Below are 24,094 nucleotides of genomic sequence, written 5' to 3' on the forward strand. Positions count from 1 at the left end.
TCCAGGGGTTTTGTTCACCTGTAAATCAAAGGAATAAGTTAGGCAGAATGTTGGCAGTGATTCCACATGTGCATGGGGGTGGGGAAGGACGAGGGGGTACAATGAAAGGGCCATGTTGGAGCTGTTAACGTGAATGTTCATTGAGAAACATTTCACAGATTGAGAGAAAGCTCAGAAAAGAGTTCAGGAATTGTGTTATCAGGCAGCATCTAGAGATCGCGTGCTTTTAGGATTTAGGAAGAGAATAAGTTCATAAAAGAAAGTCACCCTTTGTGAGGTAAAAAAAAAAAAAAAAAAAAATGGGGCATTAGACTAAGGAAGAAAATGTTCATTATTTCGAGTGTGGGAAGAGCAATCAATACCGGAGGGACTGAAGGGCTGACCTTTCAGAGCTTCTAAGCGGAAGAAAATGACAAATTTGAGTGAAAAACATGATCCATTTTAATTTGAGTTCAAAGGTGCGTATTTTTTAGATGTCTTGATTCATAATAATGCAGATGGGACATATGCATAGGTGCATTTAAAAGATAAAGCCAAGTCCATAAGAAAGATCTGGAGGGATAAGACATCTTATGGAAGGTGATAGACCTACTTCTACGGAGAAAAAAATGTGAGGCACTTAAGTCGGAACAGCAAGTTAGTGGAAAAGTTAGATTCCAAACTCCATGTGTTTTCATTACCTTCTTCTAATTAACAAAAAAGGAGAGGGATAAAAAGCAGACGCATTTCCTTTCAGTGAGCTTCCTTTCTAACCCAAGCTCACAGCAGATCTACCGTAACTGAATTTTATCTTCTGCATGAAATCGCTTTATAAGGTGTTGTGTTCTGTTTGTAATTTTTCAGTTACATATTCATAATTGTGACGTGGGAAGTAGGGCATAAATGTCAGGTGGCTAATAAAGTATTCTGATCTAATACAAACAGGTTGTTTGTGTCTTTACAAAGGGGAAATGTGGACTTCCTATTTTAATCTAAACACTTTCAGGCAGTAACATAGTATCTGTGGCATTTTTCTCAACAAAGGAAATCCTCCATTTCCCATCACATTTTATTGGGTCACAAGAATAGCAGACATACAGAAAGCGTTAATGTGTGACACTCAGGAAGTAATTTTCCGAGCATCCTGTCACATTTTCAAAAGTTAATTTCAGTTCCCCTGAGGTAAAAATGAATGTAATTTCCATATGGAAATATTTGACGCAGATATGACATTTATTATGTTAATATGTTAGATGTTATTTATTTTTACTTAAATGTTTACACATCTGGCATGCCCGTTTTCTTGAAAGTAAATAACTTCCTATTCAGATGCTAGGCTTTCACTTCTGAATCAGATATCGACCAGAGATCTGACCTCCCAGCCCTGTTGATTACATGCTTACCAGGCTGATCTCTTCTTTACCATTCTTGTTTTGGACAAGATAGAGTTGGAAGTAAATCTAGTGTCCTTTTGTCCTGTTGGTGTGGCCACCTAGGTGGCGGTGGGAGAATTCAGCGCTCACAACCAGGCATTGACTTCAGTTTCTGAGTTTGCCTGACTTGCTTGAATCCTCTGGCACTTTCTTTGATTAATATGCGCATTACCTACTATGGGTTTTTTTTGTTGTTCTGTTTTGTTTTTTTTTTCCTTAAAAATAGAAGGCAAGTTATACAAATAGGCAAGACATTTGGGCTACATTCTTTTAAAAGGCCCAGCTAATACAGAAGATAAGAAGAAAGTTCTAAGACTTAGACTTCCTTTACTTGGATTTAGTGTTCTCTCAAATCCCAGGCAAGTTTGTCTTCTAATGCACACGTGCTCAGATTGTAAGCACCCTGAGGGCAGGACTTTCCGTGTGGCTTACTTTTTGCTGTGTCCCTGGTGCCCAGAACATTGTCTGGTACTTCGTGGGCTCTTGCTGAATACGTGCCAGTTTGAAGGAATGAATATTACTGACACTTCATTTAAAAAATTTTATTCTGGAAATATTTCAGACATACGTAAAAGTAAAGGGAAATATAAAGAGCCCCCACCTATCCATCTCCTTGCTTCAGTATCATGTGCTTTCCCCGTGCTTTTTTGGGGGGATGGTGGTGGGATTTACTCCTATTATTAGCAGTTTAAATTGCTGCAGAAAGAAGTTGTTGAGCATTGTTAAATGGAAATGAATACTCGATCTGCACATTGGCACAAATCTTTAGCTAGGTTGTGTATTTACCTTCTTGAGGAACAGAACATTATTCTTGGTTGGAAACAAATAATGTGTAAATGATAATAGTGAGACATATTGAAAGGAAGTTTAGATCTGTTTATGTTTCTTTCATATTTGCACATGGTTGTATCATTCATTCATTCAGTCAGTCATTTATTTGTATGACTTTATTTTTTTTAGAGCAGTTTTCAAAACGTTCACAGCAAAATCGTGTGGAAAGTACAGAGTTTCCACATCACACCCCCCCCACACACACACTGTACACCGCCTTCTCCACTGTCAGCATCCTGCACCAGAGGGTACATTTGTTGTAGTCGATGAACTGACATTGACACGTCATTATCACCCAGAGTCATTAGGGCTCACCCTTGGTGTTGTCCATTCTGTGGGTTTTGACAAATGTGTAATGACATGTACCCACCATTATACGTCACACAGAATGGTTTCACTGCCCGAAAAATCCTCTGTGCTCCACCTGTTAATCCCTCCCTCTTCCCCCAAGCCCCTGCCAACCACGGATCTTTTTACTATCTAAGTGGTTTTGCCTTTTCCAGATGTCACATAGTTGGAATCATACAGTATTTAGCCTTTTTCGATTGGCTTCTTTCACTTAGTCATATGCCGTTAAGATCCCTCCGTGTCTTTCTGTGGCTTGACCGCTCACCTCTTCTTATTGCTGAACGCACTCCTCCATTGTCTGGGTGTATCACAGTCCGTTTATTCAGTCACCTGTTGAACTTGTTGCTCCAAGTTTGGGCAGAGTTATAGATAAAGCTGCTCTGAGCAGTCATGTGCATGTTTTTGTGTGGACATAAGTTTTCAGTTCTGTTGGGGAAGTAGCAAGGAGTGTGATTGCTGCATTGTCTGATAAAAGTATGTTTAGTTTTGTAAGAAACTGCCGGACTATTCTGGAGTGTCTGCACCGTTTTGCATTCCCACCAGCAGTGAATGAGAGGCTCCACATCCTTGTCAGCTTTTGGTGCTATCAGTGTTTGGGATTTTAGCTATTCTAATGGTGTGTAGTGGTTGTCTCATTGTTTTAATTTGTACGTACATTTATTTTTATATTGGTCACCGAAGGAAATGCAACCCTTGTTTTTTGTCTTTCTGGGCTTGACTAGATAGTCTATGTTGACTAGTTTCTAGTTTGAGTTTTTGGGGGAGTAAGGGTCATTGGACAAATCCTTAGTAGGCACCTTTCATGCACCTGCACTAAGGCCTGGGATATCAAAGACATTTTATTTGTTGCCTAGGAGCTTATAGTTTTGTAAAGGAACAAACATTACTGTTGTAGGAGCACGCCAGGAAGCCATCTTCCCATAGGTGGGATGGTCAGGGGAAGCGCAGACATTTGAACTGAACCTTGAGGGACATGTAGGAATTAACCAGCAAAGAGGCAGAAAGAAAGGTGGTGGAATCAGGGAGACCTTTCTACACACAGGGAGCTGAAACTAGGTGCTAGAGCCTCAGATCTGTTCTGTGTGCCTGGGAGGAGCTCAGGTTTTCCAGGGGCAGGGAGGGGCAAGAAATAAATAAAACTGGAGAGATGGAAGGGCCTTAAATCTCAACCTTTTGTACCATGTTGGCGTTTTTGCTTTTGGTTTAAAGTGGAGCGGCATGCCTTTGAAAGGTTTTATTCGGGGGAGCGCGATCAGATATGGGTGTGAGATGATTCTGCCTGTCGGGAGTGGGTGGCTTCGGAAGCAGGGGCGAGGACAGATTCTAATTGACCAGGAGAAGTCCTGAGAGCGCCCTCTGAGGTAGTGGCAGTGGCTGGTGACGGAAGAGGCAGATAGAAGAGGCAGTAAGGAGGTAAAACTTCCTTAGGGCTTGGTACTCACTGGGAGTGGAGACTAAGAGGGAGATGGGGAACTGAATGAATGATGGTACCATTCACAAAGATAAAAGCTCCAGATGATGGAGTAGATGCTAAATTGAGTTTTGGAAGTGTTGAGATGACTGGAAATTTTCTCTCCCAGGTGTATGATTTAAAACTCTGACGCTTCAGATAATGGCCAACTCCTTCCTGGGAGGGAGTTCTGATCTTTTGGTTTTTTGGTTTATCTCTATGGAAAGGATCAAAAGTTGTGAGTGAGTTCAGTTCTTGAATTTTCTGGAGAGAAAAAGGATCTTTTGTCTTTCTTAAAGGTCTCTTCTCAGTCAATATCACAAATACCAATCCACATGTTCACTAAGGGTCTCAGTCCTGAATTATAGGCTCTGAAACAATTGATGTTTCAGTTTGATATTGTAGGGGGCTTGTTAATCATGTGGTAACTCTGTCTGTATCTGTGCCTCTGCCCCTTTGGAGATGTTGTTTATTACTTGAGGAAAAATGCTCTTTTTTTTTTTTTTCAATCAAACATTGTAAAAATATACAACCAAGGAAGAAAAAGTCCTCCCTAACCGCCCCTCCACTACCATTCTTTTTTAAAAAAATTTATTTATTTTATTTGTTTATTTTTGGCTGCGTTGGGTCTTCATAGCTGTGCACGGGTTTTCTCTAGTTGCGGCGAGCGAGGGCTACTCTTTTCATTGCGGTGCGTGGGCTTCTCACTGCGGTGGCTTCTCTTGTTGTGGAGCACGGGCTCTAGGCGCGCGGGCTTCAGTAGTTGTGGCACGCGGGCTCTAGAGCGGAGGCTCAGTAGTTGTGGCGTACGGACTTAGTTGTTCCATGGCCTGTGGGATCTTCCCGGACCAGGGCTTGAACCGGTGTCCCCTGCACTGGCAGGCGGATTCTTAACCACTGCGCCACCAGGGAAGTCCCTACTACCATTCTTAACAAGATGGTGCATGCTCTTTGCAGAGTCAGGTCAGTTCTCTCTCCCTCCATGCCTCCCCCCAAACCACCCAAACACTAGCGTGTGCATTTTAGCAAAATTGGGATCTCAGGATGCATACAATTTCGAAAGGGGTTTTTGTCACTTAACGATATGTTATTCTGATCAGATAAATATAAAGCAAACCCATTCTTTTTAATAGTTGCACAGGTTTTCATTATACAGATATGTCACAGTTTATTTGTCTAGTCTCCTGTTAATGGAGATTCACCACTCATTTCTTTCAGTTATCTAAACCAGTGCTGTTTAGTAGAACTTCTCTGATGGAAATAGTCTAAGATCTGCTCTATCCAACGTGGCAGCCACTAGCCATGTGTGATTATTAAGCATTTGAAATGTGCTTGGTGTGCGTAAGGAACTGAATTTTAAATTTTACTCCATCTTAGTTAATTTAAGTACCCACATGTGGCTAGTGGCTACTGTACTGGACAGCACAGCTCTAAGCTATGTCAGAGTCAAGTCAGGTCATCAAGGAGCTTGCTTGGATCACATCACTTGGGCCTTCATAAATTACAGTTTAATGGTGTTTCTTTGATGTTTAACAGTCATATAACGTTTCTCTTATAAACCTCTTTTAAAGAAGTATTGTTCAGTGTTAGAGTTCCCTAGAGGGAGATCTATGAAATGCTTCTCGAGTTTAGTTCCAAGAGAGAGTTTCTCTTTCCAGACATATCAGTATGCTTCCTTTATCAAGTAAATGATCTCTTTCTACCTCATTATGCATCTCTTTTGCCTTGGTTGCCATGGAGTGCAAAGTTCAATTTTTGGTTCTGCTACAGCAGGTAATCTTTTCCCTTTCATCACTCCTCCCACCAAACTATATAGCCTTCCTTTCATTCTGAGTTTAAAGATTTCATTGTGTGTATGGTTTTCCTTGTAAAGCACTTCTCTTTTTGAAAATGATTAGATTTACGTGAAGTTTCTGGAATCTATCCTAAGACTTCACTAAAAAAAGATAAATACAATATACACACTACTTCCCTCCTACAACCCTGCACACACACACATCATATATCTTAACAGGGCCATTAACATTGTCACGTGTCTGAATCCTGTTTATCATCACAGTGGGAAATATATGTATTTAAAATCTGAAATAGACATTCTACCTGGGTTGTAGAAAGTTACTTACATGCTTTACGGTTGGTTACATTTTATTCATTTACGAGTCAAAATTGGGTTCTTTTACCCTCTTGTTTTGCCGGTATAATGCTCTACTTTGGCTTTCTTTGGGAATATATGGAAGTCTTCTTTCGCTTGAATTTAAAATGTATTCTTCAGGATTTCCTAGTTGCATGTGTGGCGCCCTGTAGATAAACATTAACTGCTAATGGTGGCAAAATATTTTTTGACCCTTCTAGAGTAGCACTGTTGAAGTGTATAACCTTCATTTAAAAACATTTTACTCCTCCTTTGTTTCTGCCAAGTTTCCATCCCTAGATATTTTTAAATATTAGGATACCCTTAGTTTTTACATAGACTTAAGAATTGGAAAGCGTAAGAATGTGCCGAAAAATTATTAATAAATTCCTTTGCCTGTGAGGAAGTAGGATAGAACCAGGAAACTGCTGATGTGGTAACCAGGATAACACACTAAAACCATCTGTGTAACTCTTGGCAGGAATAAAATGGCAAAACAAGATCTTGGAGAGTGCACATTACCAGGTGTGTGATCAAAAAGATAAATACATTCTCAAATGATAAAATTGGCCTAGTGCCTTTAGCACCCGTGGGACTGTTGCGTGTACGCATATGTGCAGACATAGCTGTCAAGATTGAGCATTTTTAGTATAGTTAGGAAACTGGGACAGGAAAAGGCTGGAAGTAGAGGACTTCAGCACTGCTTGGTGTCACTGGAACTGTAAACTCTGGATGTGAACTTGGGGAAACTGCATGGGATTTCAAGTGTGACATGATGATAAACATCCAATGGTGATTTGCAGCAGAGGTGCAGAGCCAGGCTCTTCAGGAAGGAATAAAGGGGAGACCTTAAAAGAAACATGTTTGTCCTGTTTAACCTAACAGTGGACTTTGAAAAAGACAGGAACCATATGAAGATATTCTTTTCTTTTTTCTTGAGAATTGAAGGAAGATGGAAGCTGAGGACTTTTTCACTGTCTGTAATTTTCAGGAGAAGCAGACAAATGTAAAGCTTTTCATTCTAACTCAAATTAGAATTACTTAGGTTAAGTATAATACAGCTTTGAATACTTACAAGAGAACTTTAAGAGATTTGGTTTATGAAGGAATTTCATGGTTTTGAACCAGATTTTTGCTCTCTTAAATTGCAGTGGTTTGAGAGTAATTCTCTTTCCCCTTTTTCTCAATTTAGCAGGACTGTTTGGTGTAAGCTTGCATGTCCTGAATGTTTACTAAGCTTGCATGTCCTGAATGTTGCCAAGCTCAGTCAGTAGATCTCCGGTGGATGTGTGTGTTTAGTTTTCACTACATTGTTACTTTGGTTTCCCAGAAGCTTTCTTGACATTACAATACCTCGAATTTAAAAGTTTAAAAAAGGAAAGGATTGGTATGAATATCTGTTTTCAGTTACATTTGTCTTTTCACAGTTTGACAGTGATGTGTCTCGGTGTGGATCTCTTTGAATTTGTCCTGCTTGGAGTTGAGCTTCTTGGATGTGCAGTGTAATAGTTTTTACCAAATTTGAGAAGTTTTTGGCCATTATTTCTTCAGATACTCTTTCTGCCCCTTTGTTTCTTTTCTTCTGGGACTCCCATTATGTGTATGTTGGTCTGTTTGATGTCCCACAGGTGTCTGAGGCTCTGTTCAGTTTTCCTTCTATTTCTCAAACTGGATCATCTCAATTTACCTGTCTTCAAATTGGCAGATTCTTCCTTCTGCTGATTTATATCTGTTGAGCCCCTTTAGTGAATTTTTTGTTTCTATCGTTGTATTATTCAACTCCAAGACTTTTATTTTGTTCTTTTTTATAATTTCCCTCTCCTTATTGATATTCTCTATTTCATGAGACATGTGTTCTCATACATTTCCTTAGTTCTCAGGCGCGGGTTTGTTTGTTTAGTTCTTTGTGCATATCTATAATAGCTGATTTAAAGTCTTTGTCTGGTAAGTCTAAAGTATGAGCTTCCTCAAAAGATAGGTTCTATTGACTGCTTTTTATCCCCTGTATATGGGCCGTGCTTTCTTTGCACGTCTTGTCATTTTTTGTTGAAAACTAGATGCTTTAGATAATATAATTTGGGAGTTATGGAACTCAGATGACCCCCACCCTGAATTCATTGTTGTTGCCGTTTTGTTTGCTTAGTGACTCTGCTGGATTAAGTCTGTAAAATCTGATAGCTTTGTTCTGTGTGGCCACCAAAGTCTCTGCTTAGTTGACTTAATTCAGCTAATGACAGAGCTTTCCTGGAACCAGTAAGTCTCCCATCCTTTTTAAAGGGATCCTTGTAAACATAAGTCAGATCATGTCACGCCTCTGCTCAGAACCCTCCAGTGACTTCCATCTCGCTCAAGGAAATGGTAAAGTCCTGCAGTGGCCTGCAAGACCCTACCTGATCTAGCCCTTTCCTGTCTCCCTCTGTTCAGACCATACTGGGTTGGTCTCTTTGCTGATCCCCAAACATGCCAAGCAGTTCTGATCTCAGGACCTTTGCATCTGCCACCTATTCTCATGGTTTATTCTTTCCTCTCATCTAGGTCTGTATTCAGTTGTCACTTCAACATGGGCTTCCCTGTCCACCCCTGCTCCCCCTCCCCTGTGTTCTCCATCACCCTTCACTGCTTTATTTTCCCCATAGCTCTTATCACTGTTTGTCATACTCTATACTGTCTTTCCTTTGTTTGTTTATTGTTTCCCTTTCCAGAATGAAAGCTCTTTAAAGGTAGAGATTCTTGATTGTTTTGTTCACTGCTGTATCTACAGTGAAGAGAAAAATGCTTGACAATAACTATTTGTTGAATAAATGAATGGTGATCTTTGGTAATCTATTCTTATGTAAGAATGAGACACTAGGGACTTCCCTGGTGGTGCAGTGGTTAAGAATCTGCCTGCCAATGCAGGGGACTTGGGTTTGATGCCTGGTCTGGGAAGATCCCTCATGCCGCAGAGCAGCTAAGCCCGTGCGCCACAACTACTGAGCCTGTGCTCTAGAGCCCGTGAGCCACAACTACTGAAGCCCACGCGCTCTAGAGCCCGTGCGCAGCAACTGCGGAAGCCTGCGTGCTCTAGGGTTGCCCGCGTGCCGCAACTCCTGAGCCCACGTGCCACAGCTACGGAAGCCCGTGCACCTAGAGCCCGTGCTCCACAACAAGAGAAGCCACCGCAATGAGAAGCCCGTGCACCGCAATGAAGAGTAGCCCCTGCTCGCCGCAGTTAGAGAAAGCCCGTGCGCAGCAATGAAGACCCCACACAGCCAAAAAAAAAAAGAAATACTAAATGCTGATTGGAAGCTCTTTGTATGCCGTGGTCTTGTCTTCTGATAATTTTCATGCTAACTCTTCAGCTAATGACCAAAAGCATACCCTGGAGAAATCACAGGTTTGGCTCCAGACCACTACAATAAAGCAAACGTCGCAATAAAGTTTGTCACATGATTTTTGGTTTCCCAGTGCATATAAAAGTTATGTTCACACTACACTGTAGTCTATTAAGTGTTCAATCGCATTATGTCTAAAAAACTATGTACATATCTTAATTTAAAAATACTTTATTGCTAAAAACTGCTAACCGTCATCCATCTGACAACACAGGGTTGCCACATACCTTCAATGTATAAGGAACACAGCACCTGCGGAGTGCAATAAAATGAGGTCTGTGCCTGTATTGGAGGATTCCCAGATATCAACATCTGGAAGTCTGTCTTTGGGGGTCTTTCGTTTTCTATAGAGAATCCCCCAGTTCCTCACCAGGAGTGTTAAGGGTTTAGGCTGGCAGGAATGGAAGCACAGCAACGTGTGTTTGGCTTCTGGCATATTCTGGGGGCTGCAGAAGGAGCTGAGGGTCGCACGCTGATATGGAGGCTGCCAGTTAGTTGGCTAATTTCAGCCCCCACAGCTCAAGTCACCTGTGCCAGGTATCCACTTATGTGGAGCAGCTTTCCTTCACTTTCTCCCAAAAATCATCCTCTGGTTTCCTAAGGGGTGGTGGGACTTTAGATATTCATCAACTCCATCATCTCCCCTCTGTTTGGGCCCATCTTCCCAGATACATGGAGCCTGGAAGTGCTGGGTCTCAAGGACTCTAAGGAAAGAATCTAGTCTCCTCTTTGATACTTACCTCTATAAGCACCCAACGTTTTTTTGTTGTTGTTGTTTGGCTGAGTTGGGTCTTCACTGCTGTGCCCGGGCTTTCTCTAGTTGTGGCGATCGGGGGCTACCCTTCGTTGTGGTGTGCGGGCTTCTCATTGCGGTGGCTTCTCTTGTTGTGGAGCACGGGCTCTAGGCACGCGGGCTTCAGTAGTTGTGGCTCGCGGGCTCAGTAGTTGTGGCGCATGGGCTTAGTTGCTCCGCGGCATGTGGGATCTTCCCAGACCAGGGCTCGAACCCGTGTCCCCTGCATCAGCAAGCGGATTCTTAACCACTGCGCCACCAGGGAAGCCCGTACCCAACATTTATACTGTGTTAAATCCTTTAACCACTATATTTTCTTCTTTTGCTCTTTTCGTCCTTGAAGGTAATGCCTTTTATACGGGTTTACTATCATTTGAAGTAGGCTTGGGAGGGGAAGGAGATAAAAATATGTAGTTAGTGCGCCATTTAATTGTTTGCTTGGGGTGTCCTGTCTCCCCTAACCCTTGAGCATAGGTGCTTCATCTTATGCTTGTTTGTACTCATAGGGCATTGCATAGATTAACTATTGGTTGGTCGGCTGATACGGACAGAATGGCATAGGTGATCTTTTTCTTTTTCACCTGGCCTTATTTTATTATCATTTTATTTCAGTGCCTAAACTGCTTTTCAAAAAGTGAATTGAAAAAAAATGAAATAATGGCAGATAATAATTTTTCTCCTTTTTAAAATAAATATTTTAAAATGTTGAAAGTAAATTGCTCTTTTGCTGCTCTGATTTTTAGAAATGAGAGAACAAAGCACTACAAGTAGAGCACCTTTAAATGACTCATAATCACTCACGCAAATACATGTAAACTTGGATACGCAATTAGGCGGCTCATTATGTTGCAAATGCAGTTACATGCTTAAATTCGTGCCCACTCCCTTGGCTCACCCAGCTGTCTCTCCTGTCTTAGGCTTATTTATGACTGGTTATTAATAAGCCCCAGCTGTCAGAATTTGAAAATACATGCTGGTACTAGTGATGCTGTCCAACTAATAATAGAGGGAAAGTTTGAAAAGGAAGCTTGCCTTTGAGTTGATGTACTGCAGAGTTGGTCATCTTAGTTGGCAAAATCCCATTCTCCTTCTGGAGATACAGGCTGTACATTTAGAAAAATTATGATTAATCATAGTGGTGGTTCATGATAGTTACATTATAGTATACCCTCATCATCTCTGATCTGCAATTCTGAAATCCAAACATCCCTGAATTTTTTTTTTTTTTTTTTTTTATAACTGATCAGTGGCAAAACCTGAATCGCTTCATTAGGACTCAAATCTGACATGTAATGATGAGGCACTTTCTAGTCTATTTATCCAGATCACCGGTATGAAGTTGTATAGATTTTGCCACAGAGAACTATTAATGTGTTTGATTATGGATCACTGAGCCAGACCCCACTGAAGATTTTACATAAAAGCAGTATACATACTGTGTTACCTTTTGAAAATGCAGAAGATTCTAAGGTTTCAAATGCTTTTTGGCCCCAGTAGTTTCTTCTTCTTCTCTTTAAAAAAAAAAAAAATATATATATATATATATATATTTTTTTTTTTTTTTAAATTTATTTATTTGGCTGCGTTGGGTCTTAGTTGCGACACCGCGGGATCTTCATTGTGGCGTGTGGGATCTTTCGTTGCGGCACGCGGGCTTCTCTCTAGTTGTGGAGCGCCGGGTTCCAGCACGTGTGGGCTCAGTAGTTGCGGTGCTTAGGCTTAGTTGCCCTGAGGCATGTGGGATCTTAGTTCCCTGACCAGGGATCAAACCCCACATCCCCTGCACTGGAATGTGGATTCTTAACCGCTGGACCACCAGGGAAGTCCCTGGCCCTGGTAATTTCTGATAAAGTGTTATGGCCTTATAGTGAGAGTAACAGATTTCAGATTAGATGTGGGTTAAAATTCTAATGGGGAAACATTAACTGATACATGTTAGAACACTTGGATATGTTACATACAGTTAAAGTTTCCCATTTTTGTTATTGTGAAAAAAAGTTATTTATTGTGTGTTGATACAGTACTACCAAATGGAGTAATTAAGAATTTTCTTAATTACTAAGGTGTTTAAAATTGTCTTTAAATCATTAGTTTAAAAGTGAAGGGACTTCCCTGGTGGTGCGGTGGTTGAGAATCCGTCTGCCAGTGCTGGGGACATGGGTTCGATCCCTGGTCTGGGAAGATCCCATGTGCCGCGGGGCAACTAAGCCTGTGTGCCGCAACTACTGAGCCTGCACTGTAGTGCCCACGAGCCACAACTGCTGAGCCCATGTGCCACAACTACTGAAGCCCGCGCACCTAGAGCCTGTGCTCCTCAACAAGAGAAGCCACCGCAGTGAGAAGCCCCCGCACTGCAACAAAGAGCAGCCCCCGCTCATTGCAAATAGAGAAAGCCTGTGAACAGCAACAAAGACCCAACACAGCCAAAAAATAAAGAAATAAAAAAGAAATAAATTTATTTTTAAAAGTCAAGATAACAATTTCATATTTAGTTGCTGTGCTATATTATCAGTGATTTTCATATAAATAGGAAATACTAAGTAGCATTATAAGTAAATGGGAAAAATTATCCCATCTGTATTGAATTAGTACAGTTTGGTTCTTTGTTTCTAATGATATTAATAATACTTTGTTGTTATTTTAATCACCCTTGATCTGTTAAAACCATCCATCCGGTAATCCTCAATCCTTATTTCTGCCTTAACCCAGCTTTAGGATGTGGCACAGTGGTTTTTCAAAAGAACGGGGGAAGGGGCGCCCTTTTCTGTCAACTCCCGAGGAATCTACTTCTCATTGTCTGTCCTCCGCACTCTTAGCCATTTTTGTCCATTACCAGAATATATGAGAATTTTGAGGTTTTAAATTAAGCACATGTGATTAACATCTTAAAGGTAGATTGTAATCATTCAGGCAGATGAACTTGGGCACGTGGCATGTATTTTCATGTACCTTAAAATTGGTTCTTTTGCCCAAACGGATTAGAACAAGTAGATACTCGGCTGCATCTCAGTCAGGGCCTTCCCAAAGCACACTGATGAAGATTCTTTCCTATTTTGGAGGACCAAGGATTTCTGTTTAAATTGATTGGTATGGTTGTCATTAAAGTTGCTGAGGGACCCACGGAATCCCTTTATAGCAGTTTGATGAGTCCGTTTCCAATTCTCTACTTTTACTGACCTGTGATTTTAGGAAATTCTTATAAATACAAAGTGGAAAGTCATTAACAGATAACTGAAGTTTAAAATAGAACAGTCTTCACCAAGTTTCTGAAACAAAACTCTTCTGGTGCATAAAAATGTAGATAATCAAGCAATAATCAGTTTTGACTGCAGTATAGCATATAGCAATATAGTGACACTACAGAAAACCTAGAAACTTTTGACGTAGTAGTAATAGTACACCAATCGTTAAAAAAGATGTTCAAGTTGTAAAGCCTGAAATTTAAGAATAAATTAATATATTTTTACATATTAGTTGGAGGATTAACATATTTTATGAATGAAGACAGCGAGGAATTTTTACACATGAATTAATGTGTGGTCATTATAGGCACATCAGAGCTGTGCACGTGCTTAAACCCTCCTTATTAGCGAAGCCAACCACTGTTTTTGCGACTTAGCGGTAGACCTTTGAGGAAAGCTTGAACGTGGATAAAACCTTCGGTGAATACCAGTTAAATCAGTAATTTGAACTTTGTTATGGTTATTCTGATGTTTTATTCTCTGAGAAGGAAGTAGGGAAACGTGATTAATAATCAACCCATTAGACTCAGTTTTGTTTTTGATGGAAATATTTCCTCCTGTAAAATTTAATGGCTGTGAACTTGATTGCACAGATTATTTTCCGTAACCAGAGCTGTCCCTGGAGAGGCAATTTGAAACAGTTTCATTAGAATCCAGATAACTGTCAGGAGTGTCGTGGAACATTATAAAAAAGGACCAAGTGAAAGTAAGTTCAGATCTGGCCTGATATTTTAATATTCCTGCCCCTCATCCCCCAAGAAAAGTCACTAAACACAGTGTAATCTTTTCATTGGCTTTCAAGCCCACGTTTATGACTGATTTAAGGTTTAAAGGTGAAACTACTTTATTATGAGGTCCTTTGGTACCAGTGCCCCCTTGCATAGGAGGCAAAATAAATCTGACTTTCACTAAACAGTGTTCTTATATCCAGTAGTTTCGTGGTGAGGTATTTGAATGTTTTTAGCTGAGTAAGGACAACTAGACAATTTTAAAAATACTTTTGCCAAACTAGACCCTTTTAGTCTTCATCCCTTGTGCAGTGGAATTCATGAATGCATTCATACATGGTTTACGTATGCCTAGATTTATTTATGAAACACTTATTGGACACCTACTACTTGGCAGGCAATGTTCTAGGTACTGGAAATTAAGCACTTAAAACAGATGACGTTTAAGCCCTCCCATGAGAACGATTTCTTGAGGATCTTATATTCTAGAGAAGTGCTGAGAGTTAGTGTCCTTTCCTCCTCTCTGAAGGAGGAGACGATTGCTGTCCTAGGTCGTACGCCAGCGCATGGTCGCGCTTTGCTTTTGCATATTTGTGACTGATGGGAAGCAGGTGCCCTGTGGTTGCAGGTGCCTGAACTCACGCTCAGAAGGCGCCCCGTGGTTTTCCTAGCTTGCTCACGTGTCCGTTCTAACCGGAAGTCCTTTCAAATATACTTACTGAGTGTCCCGACCCGGCCCGTTTCATCTGTAGCCCTCGCCCGTCTTCCACGTGGATGCAACACAGTCTCAGTTCAGTGCTTGAAACGGCCGAGTGTGTGCTCGTGTGCACGTGTGTGTGCTCGTGTGCACGTGTGTGCTCGTGCATACGTGTGTGTGCTCGTGTGCACGTGTGTGCTCGTGCGTACGTGTGTGTGCTCGTGCGCACGTGTGTGCGCATATGCACAAACCGTCTGCTGCAGTTAGGTTTCTAACTCCTTGGGGAATAAGAGCATAGTCGGGGACTTTGGTTTAGCACAGTGCTTTATATATAGTAGCAATTAATGTCAGTATTTGTCGACTTCAGGCTACTGTCCTAAAATTGCTTAAAATCACAGCAGTTTCTTTAAAGTGGTCTCCGTTGAATTTTTTTAAAAAATACCTTTCAGTTCTTGAAGGTTTGTCTTTTATGGTGAGTCACACCACTTAGCGTATCAAGACCTTTACCTCTGTTTTTAAAAATTGTACAGATTATGCAAGTAAGAAAATTCTCCATGGGACTTTTTGATGCTCATTAAGAGATGTTTTTCACGTTCATGAGCCCCGTAGCCTTTGGCAGGGGTGGTGGGATCACCCTCTCTAATCAGGCAAAATAATAGAATTAGTTAGCATGGCTCGATCTTACATTTACTTTTTTAATGGTTGAAGAGGGTATTGGGGGTTGTCTTCCTTTCTTATAACTCTCTTCCTCCTACCTTCCCTTCTCCAAAAAGTTTAAGCTAGATTTACTAATTTCCATTATGAGTTTTGGTTTTTTCCCTCTGTATGATTGATTACTGTGAAGCTACACAGGCAGGAAGTCATTGGAAGTTCCGTGTTGTAAGAGCCCGGAGTTCTCTCTCCTGAAAGCCTCCACCATGAGAGAGGGTTTCAGTAGCTGGGCTCTCCCGCTGAGTGTTATTTCCTTTGGGATAAGCGTTGACCTCAATGCGTGAGGCGTCTGCTGGGAAAGATTTGTACCAAGGGCAAAAGAGTAAGAAGCGATCACGGAATTTTATGGAAGTAATTGGGTTACAAATGGAAATATCCGTATTTTATTACTTGGTTATAAACTCTGTTCAATCCTTTGTTCCTCAGCCTTTTATTGGGACTGATTGTGGATCCTGGCAGCCCATTTTAGGTTAAATCTAAAGAATTCTGTATACAGAATTTTAACTTTTAATCAATTAAATGAAGTGGACCATACAAGATAGAATGTAATTATCAAGTAATTAGTTGAAAACCCTTAAAAAGGGTAATTCTCATTTTGGACTTTTGTCATGAGTGGCAAACAAAAAGTCTGGTATGCCAAGTATGCTTTTGTAGATTCTATTTTTATTTTATTTTATTTTTTTTTGGGCAGTATGCGGGCCTCTCACTGTTGTGGCCCCTCCCGTTGCGGAGCACAGGCTCCGGACGCGCAGGCGCAGCGGCCACGGCTCACGGGCCCAACCGCTCCGCGGCACGTGGGATCTTCCCGGACCGGGGCACGAACCCGTGTCCCCTGCATCCGCAGGCGGATTCTCAACCACTGCGCCACCAGGGAAGCCCTGCTTTTGTAGATTCTAGTACTGTTTTGAATGAAAGAGATAATAGAATTATAGATGGATGTTATTATTACTACCCGAATTATTATTTATATTTTCATAGTTCTCATGGAAGAATATTCATTAACATTGTTGTGTCCCAGACTGAGATTTTTTCCCTTATAGGCCTAAGTTCTCCCTGCTTTGTTTTTTTCTCTTCCATTATAGACTTGATTATGCATATAGTTCAGTTGTTTCTCAGTACTTCTGATAGAATCAAGGATTTTTAAATTATATAAATATAATATGAAATCTGGCTGTAAAATAACTCTTAGTTGACATGATTAGAACGTACATTTGCTAACCTTCTTCTAACCAACGCCGGCAGGTTTTGGGTCCCGCTCCCAGGTGGTGTTCCTTCTTAGACAACTTGACAGAAGAATTGGAAGAGAATCCAGAAAGCACAGTTTATGATGATTACAAATTTGTCACCAAGAAAGACCTTGAAAATTTAGGTAAAAAAAAATTATGATGAAATGTTTATAAGATTATTTCTACTTGTTTTTGTTTTGAGTTTTGAACATTAGAAGTGATGGAGTCACATTTATCTGATTTTCCAAACCTCTTTCTGACAAATCAGACATTAAGCTTAGTGTATATAATCTCTGCTTAGAAAAAGATTCAGATAAATTCAACCTACTGAGGCTTTTTTGTATTTTAAATGAGGAATAATTTTTTTAACCTACCACCTACATATGGGAAAAGTATCAGTCAAGGGAGCAGTGACTTTCAAGTACTATTTGAATATAAGAAGCTTTTGAGAAATCTCAGAGACTGCACGGAAATGATTTTTGTCCCCCTGTAGGTTTGCTTATGAAAAGACCTAATCCAAAACTTAGAACCCATAGATTGAATCCTCAAATATGTAGAACCTTAACAGTTACTTAGGTTTAAAGAACACAAACCAAGAAATGCTTCTTAATAATGGCCAACATTTAAAATAGGGCTTACACGTGCCAGGCCGTGTTCTGAATGTATGATATACAGCTCATTTAATCCTCACAGCTGTGCAGTGGATACTGTTGTGATTTCACTTTATAGGTAAAGAAACTGCGGCACAGAAAGTTTTTTTTTTTTCCCCAGAAAGATTAAATCAACTTGCCCAAGGCTTCGGTGGTTGGTAACTGTGAGAGTTAGAGCTTAAACTTAGAGGCCGTGCTCTTAACCTCAGCCATACTGAGCCCTCTGAAGAACATATGTATCTTAGTTGACTAGTACTGGTTTGTAGGATAACAAGAGTAGGTTTTGCTAATCTTGTTTTATTGTTGGGAAAAGGCTACAATAGCCGATTACTGAGCATGGGGAGACTTAGAGGATCCACTCTCCACAAGCCTAGGCGGCTTCGTTGTCTTTAGAACAAATAGATGTACTATAGCAGTTAAATGCTAAAAGAAAATAGAATCATATAACAAATAGATTAGAAGAGAGATTCTTTTTTTTTGCGGTATGTGGGCCTCTCACTGTTGCGGCCTCTCCCATTGCGGAGCACAGGCTCCGGACGCGCAGGCCCAGCGGCCACGGCTCACGGGCCCAGCCGCGGCATGTGGGATCTTCCCGGACCAGGGCACGAACCCGTGTCTCCTGCATCGGCAGGCGGATTCTCAACCACTGCGCCACCAGGGAAGCCCTAGAAGAGAGATTCTTAAACTCTGTTTTTAAACTATATCTTTTAGCACAGTTAATCCAGGCATAATTATTTTCTTTCTTTTTTTTTTGCGGTACGCGGGCCTCTCACCGTTGTGGCCTCTCCCGCTGCGGAGCACAGGCTCCGGACGCGCAGGCTCAGCGGCCACGGCTCACGGGCCCAGCCGCTCCGCGGCACGTGGGATCCTCCCAGACCGGGGCACAAACCCGGGTCCCCTGCATCGGCAGGCGGACTCTCAACCACTGCGCCACCAGGGAAGCCCCAGAATTATTTTCTACCAGCTACCACCAAGATAATTCTTTAAATTTTAATGTGTTTAAAAAGAAAAGAGTTGTATTTGGCCTTTTAAAAATATGACTTATGGATGAAATAGGGTGAACTAAGTCTTCCTACTGAAGTGCCTCCTTAAATATCTCCAACATAATTTTTACAGTATGCTTGTGTCATACTCACCTACCTTCTTAAATTGGAGACTAAAAAGTCATTGCTATTTTGTGGATTTTTAAGAACTACTGTGTTTAGTATATTTTGGGTGTTTTTTCAGTCTCTTCACTGTGTTTATTTTGGGTGAGGAAGGCAGTGACAAAGGTTTAGATACGTTTTGTTAAAATGCGTTCATACAGCCTATTTTTAAAACTATGGAAATAGATATAATATTCAACAAAAAAAGTTATACTAGAAATAATCTTCATGTAAATTACTAATATCTTTTAATATTAAGTGTACCATTGGTTATAATTTTTCTACAGATTTTACCATCATATATAAAACCTTTTAAAATAATTTATGTTAAAGTAAAAATAAGGCCATGTAACTAACTTCCCTTATTTCTTAAGATTATAGCATTGAATACTTGCAAGTTCTGACGTTTCCCAATTATGGCCTTTAGCAGGTCCTAATACCATAGTGTTTCCCAAAACGTGTTTCATGGGCCACTGTGTATGCAGTGCTGGATGGGTAGCATTGTGGCTGATATTATGGGCATTAGAGATGGGCTGACATGGGCTCACATCCCACCTCTACCACGTAATAGCTCTGTGACTTGGCCAATTTACTTAACCTCATTGTGCCTTGGTTTCCTCATCTATAAAATGGCAATAGGAATGTTACCTACTCATAGGGTTGCTTGGAGAATGAATCAGATAATGCTTGAAAAGTACTCAGCACAGTTTTGAAACATAATACATAAATGTTACCTATCATTTTAAGAGCTTTGTGGCAAATAAGTTTGAGAAATGTTAGGTTAAGCCAAGATAAATCAGTTTTTCTACTTATGGACTTCTTTGCGCCTTTAATGCCATCATACACTATAATTCTCCAGGAGGGGGAGGAAAATATGAAACAGTTCCCAAACTAAACTTGATCGTAGAACCTCTTCTTCCTCAGAGATCTCTTGGGACGAGTGTTCGGTGGGTCTAATGTTGAGAAAGGCTGCTGCTCCTGCCAGATTCTCTGTGTAGAATTGTTTTAGTATGAAAAGCTTTGTCCTAGAATGGGAATAATGCTGGGCCATAAATACAAATTTTATACGTAACAGAGGAAACAAAAAATTAGGAGCACACATGTGCGGGTACCTAAGTGCAGATTGTTATGCATTGGACATTTCATTAAGGTTCAGCCCTCCCTCCCCCCCACCCCCCTACCACCTGTTAAGTTTCTACTGTGCAGATCCAAACCCTGTGGTTTTATTAACCTAATGAGTTCTAGGAAAGTATTTTTCTGACCAAGTCTTATTACTTTATGAGATTATCCTAAATTTAATTTTGCCTTTTGATGTTGTTCTGTAATGTATACTGTTTTGTACATCTATGTGATTTTCCTAGCAAGTGATTTTTAGGTCTGGAGGGATGTTTATTTCTAAAATTTGGAAATCAGGGTAATGTTTTCCTTGGAAACACAGTCACTTAGTGTTATACCAACTAAAGCTGCCGTTTTTGTGAGTATATCATAGGTGGTCTTATTCTGAAGATAAATATTCTCATAACCTTTCTCTGTGTAAATATTTGCAATTAATAAATAATTTCTGTGACATAGGCAGAGCATCCTTATGTGACCACCAGCACCACTAATTGTAAATGAAATCTAAATCTAGGAAACCCTATGAAAGATACTGTTTAAAGCTTCCAAACACTGATTGGTGTTGAACTTTTAATTCATCCATGATGAAGTATGTCTGTATATAACATATACGTTGGTATAAATTTGCCAAAAGCTGTTCTTTGGGGGGAAAATCATGTCCTTTCCACATTATTGTTGTGACAGTGTCCTTTGTTTTTGGAAATTATGGGCCGTAACAGTGGTCTCCCCCAACCCCGGCACTGTTCCTACTTGGCAGTCTGAAAGTTGACAAGCTAGTGTTGATCTCAGCGTTTTTTGTTTGTTTGGGCTTTTTTTTTTTTGGCCGCACTGCACGGCATACGGGATCTTAGTTCCCCGATCAGGGATCGAACCTGTGCCCCTGCAGTGGAAGCGTGGAGTCTTAACCAGTGGACCGCCAGGGAAGTGCCCTCAGTATTATTTTTAAAGTTAAACTAGCTCATGGAATCCCAAATGCTGAGAACCACTTGTATAGGGAACCCTTCTTTACTTATCTGTCATGGTTCATAAAGACCTTGCCATCATTTTTATGCTTAGTATTGCATTAAAAATAAGTAAGGATGATATTGCTGAAGCAGAGTAAAATTTTCTTTGCAATTATTGAAGAAGGTCAGTAATTCTGATCCTTAAATTTTTACTCAGAAGTGAACTTATAATCAAATTGTTGTCATGAAAGATCGTCGAATTTTAGTCAAGATTTCATAAAGATCTGCCCTCTTCTGATTAACTTTCCCCAGGGCTCACCCATCTCATTGGATCACCTTTTCTCCGGGCATATATGCATGGATACTTCATGGATATAAGACTCTACCACAAGGTAAGTACAAGACTGCAGTTATTTGAGGTGACTGCTGAGCACGCTGTAGCCATTTCTTCTCTACTTCCTTTCATTTTTATAAAACACACTTAAGATTTGTAAGCGATCTGTCTGTACTTTGGCATGATAGCCATGCTGTATATGAGACATGCTGCTAAGTACAATTCTCTTATTTTTAATTTTTGTCTACTTTGAAAAGGTGAAATTGATGGTAAATCCATTTGCTTTTGAAGAATATAGGAAAGATAAGATCCGACAGAAGATAGAAGAAACACGAGCACAGAGAGTCCAATTAAAGGTAAATATTGTAGTCATTGTTGAATCTACTAGAGGAAGGTACTTCTTTTTTATTTTATTTATTATTCAAAGAAACCTGCCATCCATTTCTTAGTTTTTCCGTCCTTGGTTTACATCTTTCACTAATATTTTTGGTATATTTTATTTGTTGTGAGGGTGGATACTCTTTACAGTTTTATCATTATCGACTCCATGGTAATGGTATTGTGGAAAATAATGCCAGGTGAGCTGACAGTGTCCATCCTACCAGAAAAATATGATGCTGTTTTCAAATAGGGATTTAGATTTGGGAGTGTTGGCGCTTTGCTAATCCCCATTTCCTCCTGACATTTGGGAGTGTCTTAGGCTAGCTGCTTGCATCATGGGAAATGGTCATTAGACTATGCCAGGGCCCAGACAGGAATCAGGCCACACTAGTTCTATTAACAGAGGGAATTTAATGTAAAGAATTGTTACCCAGGTATTAGAGAACTGAAAAAGCAAAAGTACTGGGGTATGGATAAGAGAGGCCGTGGCTTCAGGGAGCAGCTAACACTCCAGGGCTGGGCGGCAGGAGAGAGGCAGGCCTGAGAGCTGGGACTCAGCCCTCCGTGGAGGGCTGACAGCTGGCGCTGGGGCTCTCGAGGTAGGAGGAGGCTGTTCCCGGGAGCGTGGGAGAACCACAGCGTGGACTCCCTGCTCTGCTGGAGCCACCCATCGTTGCCAGGACAAAGAAGCGTTGATGGGCGACGCCACGCCAGCAGCGGCAGAGGGGAAGCACAAGCCCATCTCCTTCTGCCTTCCCGTCCCGACTGAGATCAGCCACCAAGTGATACAACCATTTCTAACTGGACATTGTTTAAAACACATGCATGCACTTTCAGCGCAAAAGACTAGTGACAGGTTGTCCCTTTTTCCAGATCAGTTGTTAGGTTTTGAAACAGTGAGTGTATGTGTGCCGGCCAGGTCAGACCGGGACCTGGGGTCCTTCTGGCCCCTGCTCTTCGCTTTAACCTCAAAGCTAAATTGTAGGTATTTCAATACGGTTTTTGTTTTCACCTCTACTAGAAATTGCCAAAAGTTAACAAAGAGCTGGCACTTAAATTAATGGAGGAAGAAGAGGAAAAGCAAAAATCCACATGGAAAAAGAAGGCTAAGGTAAGATTTTATAAGGCAGAGAAAATACTGTATAACTTGCTTCTCCATTTTCTTGACAGTAACTTGTATCTTTTTACTTTAAAAATGCATTTAGTTTTCTATTTTCCCTGCTTTTAAGATAGTATGTGCTCAATATGGGAAGTTTGTAAAATAGAAAAGAATATAAAGAAGAAAGTCACCCATATAATTCTATCCAGACAGAGGCATCATTAATATTTTAGTGAATTTCCTTCCTGTCTTATTTCTCTTAAAATTATAAACTATAATAGCAGGATACTATTGTATATATAAAATATTTATCCTTGTTCTATAAAATAACACACATAGCTTCCCATTTTTATTAAAAATTCTTTCATAAATATTTTTGAGAGCTGCATATTTTATCTTGTGCATGTATTTTAAATAATCCTTTTATTGTTAAATATTGAGTTTGTTTATTGTTTTTCTCTGTACCAACTAGGTTTGTTTATAACTTCACAAGTAACCAGTTTTCATTTAGACTTGGCCTCCTTAGGACTGTGCACTCCTATGAATACTGCTCTTTACGTTCCATGCCTAATGTAAAATAGAGAAAGATCGGTCATAAACTAAACAAGGGTCAGTGCTTCGTTTAGCTGATGTTGTCAAGACAGGAGGAGATGTTTCTAATTTTCCCAGATACGCAAAGGCTTCCGCGTTCCTCCCCAGTGCTGCTTTCTCACCTGCTTAGACCAGGCAGGCAGGTGGCCAAGCTGGGCTGTTCTCTGGGATGAGGTGTGAAGATCCGATCTCTCCTGCAAGCCTGCAGGACCTGCCTGAGTAGATAGATGGCAGCACCTCGTGTCTGGGCCGGCTGTGTTGAGCTCTCACGAGGGGCTTGTTTGCTTGTTTAATCTTTCTCGGTTCTCTCTCTAGTTTTCAGCCAGGTAAGTGAGGGGGAGATAAGTGAGCTCTTCATGTGTTTATTTTTGTACCACTCTCTTCAGTGACGTCAGGGGACTGCAACTAAAGGGTCTTGTGTCTGGCCCCCTTGCTAACTACTTGTGTCATCGTGGGTGACCCTCAGCTTCACTGGGTCATAGCTCATTCTTCTATAAGATGCAAGAAGAGGACCAGCGAGGGGCGTTCTTGGTGCTATGATTTCTAAATGGGTTCACTCTCAGGGTTCCCTCTGTCATCCTTGGCCTCCTCATCCTTTCTGCATCCTCTTATCCTGGTCTGTTAGCTTCTTTTTTTTTTTGTGGTACGTGGGCCTCTCACTGCTGTGGCCTGTCCCGTTCCGGAGCGCAGGCTCAGCGGCCATGGCTCACGGGCCCAGCTGCTCCGCGGCACGTGGGATCTTCCCGGACCGCGGCACGAACCCGCGTCCCCTGCATCGGCAGGCGGACTCTCAACCACTGCGCCACCAGGGAAACCCTAGCTTCTTTTAATATGCTGGTTTTTTTTCCCTTTTTTTTCCCCCAATTCTTTTTAATTTATTTTTTATTGGGG

General features: G+C 40.9%; 1 protein-coding gene across 1 annotated transcript in view; it reads left to right on the forward strand.

The window, feature by feature from the left end:
• NOL10 (nucleolar protein 10) overlaps positions 1-24,094 on the forward strand; it is an 88,787-nt gene that overhangs the window by 40,742 nt on the left and 23,951 nt on the right. Inside the window, exons 14-17 of the mRNA XM_059078374.2 lie at positions 16,960-17,086; positions 21,111-21,190; positions 21,390-21,488; positions 22,535-22,624. Of these exons, the coding sequence (XP_058934357.1) occupies positions 16,960-17,086; positions 21,111-21,190; positions 21,390-21,488; positions 22,535-22,624 (396 nt within the window). The remainder of the gene's footprint in view (positions 1-16,959; positions 17,087-21,110; positions 21,191-21,389; positions 21,489-22,534; positions 22,625-24,094) is intronic.

Source organism: Kogia breviceps, chromosome 11 (genome assembly GCF_026419965.1).
Source record: "Kogia breviceps isolate mKogBre1 chromosome 11, mKogBre1 haplotype 1, whole genome shotgun sequence".
Lineage (NCBI taxonomy): Eukaryota > Metazoa > Chordata > Mammalia > Artiodactyla > Physeteridae > Kogia > Kogia breviceps.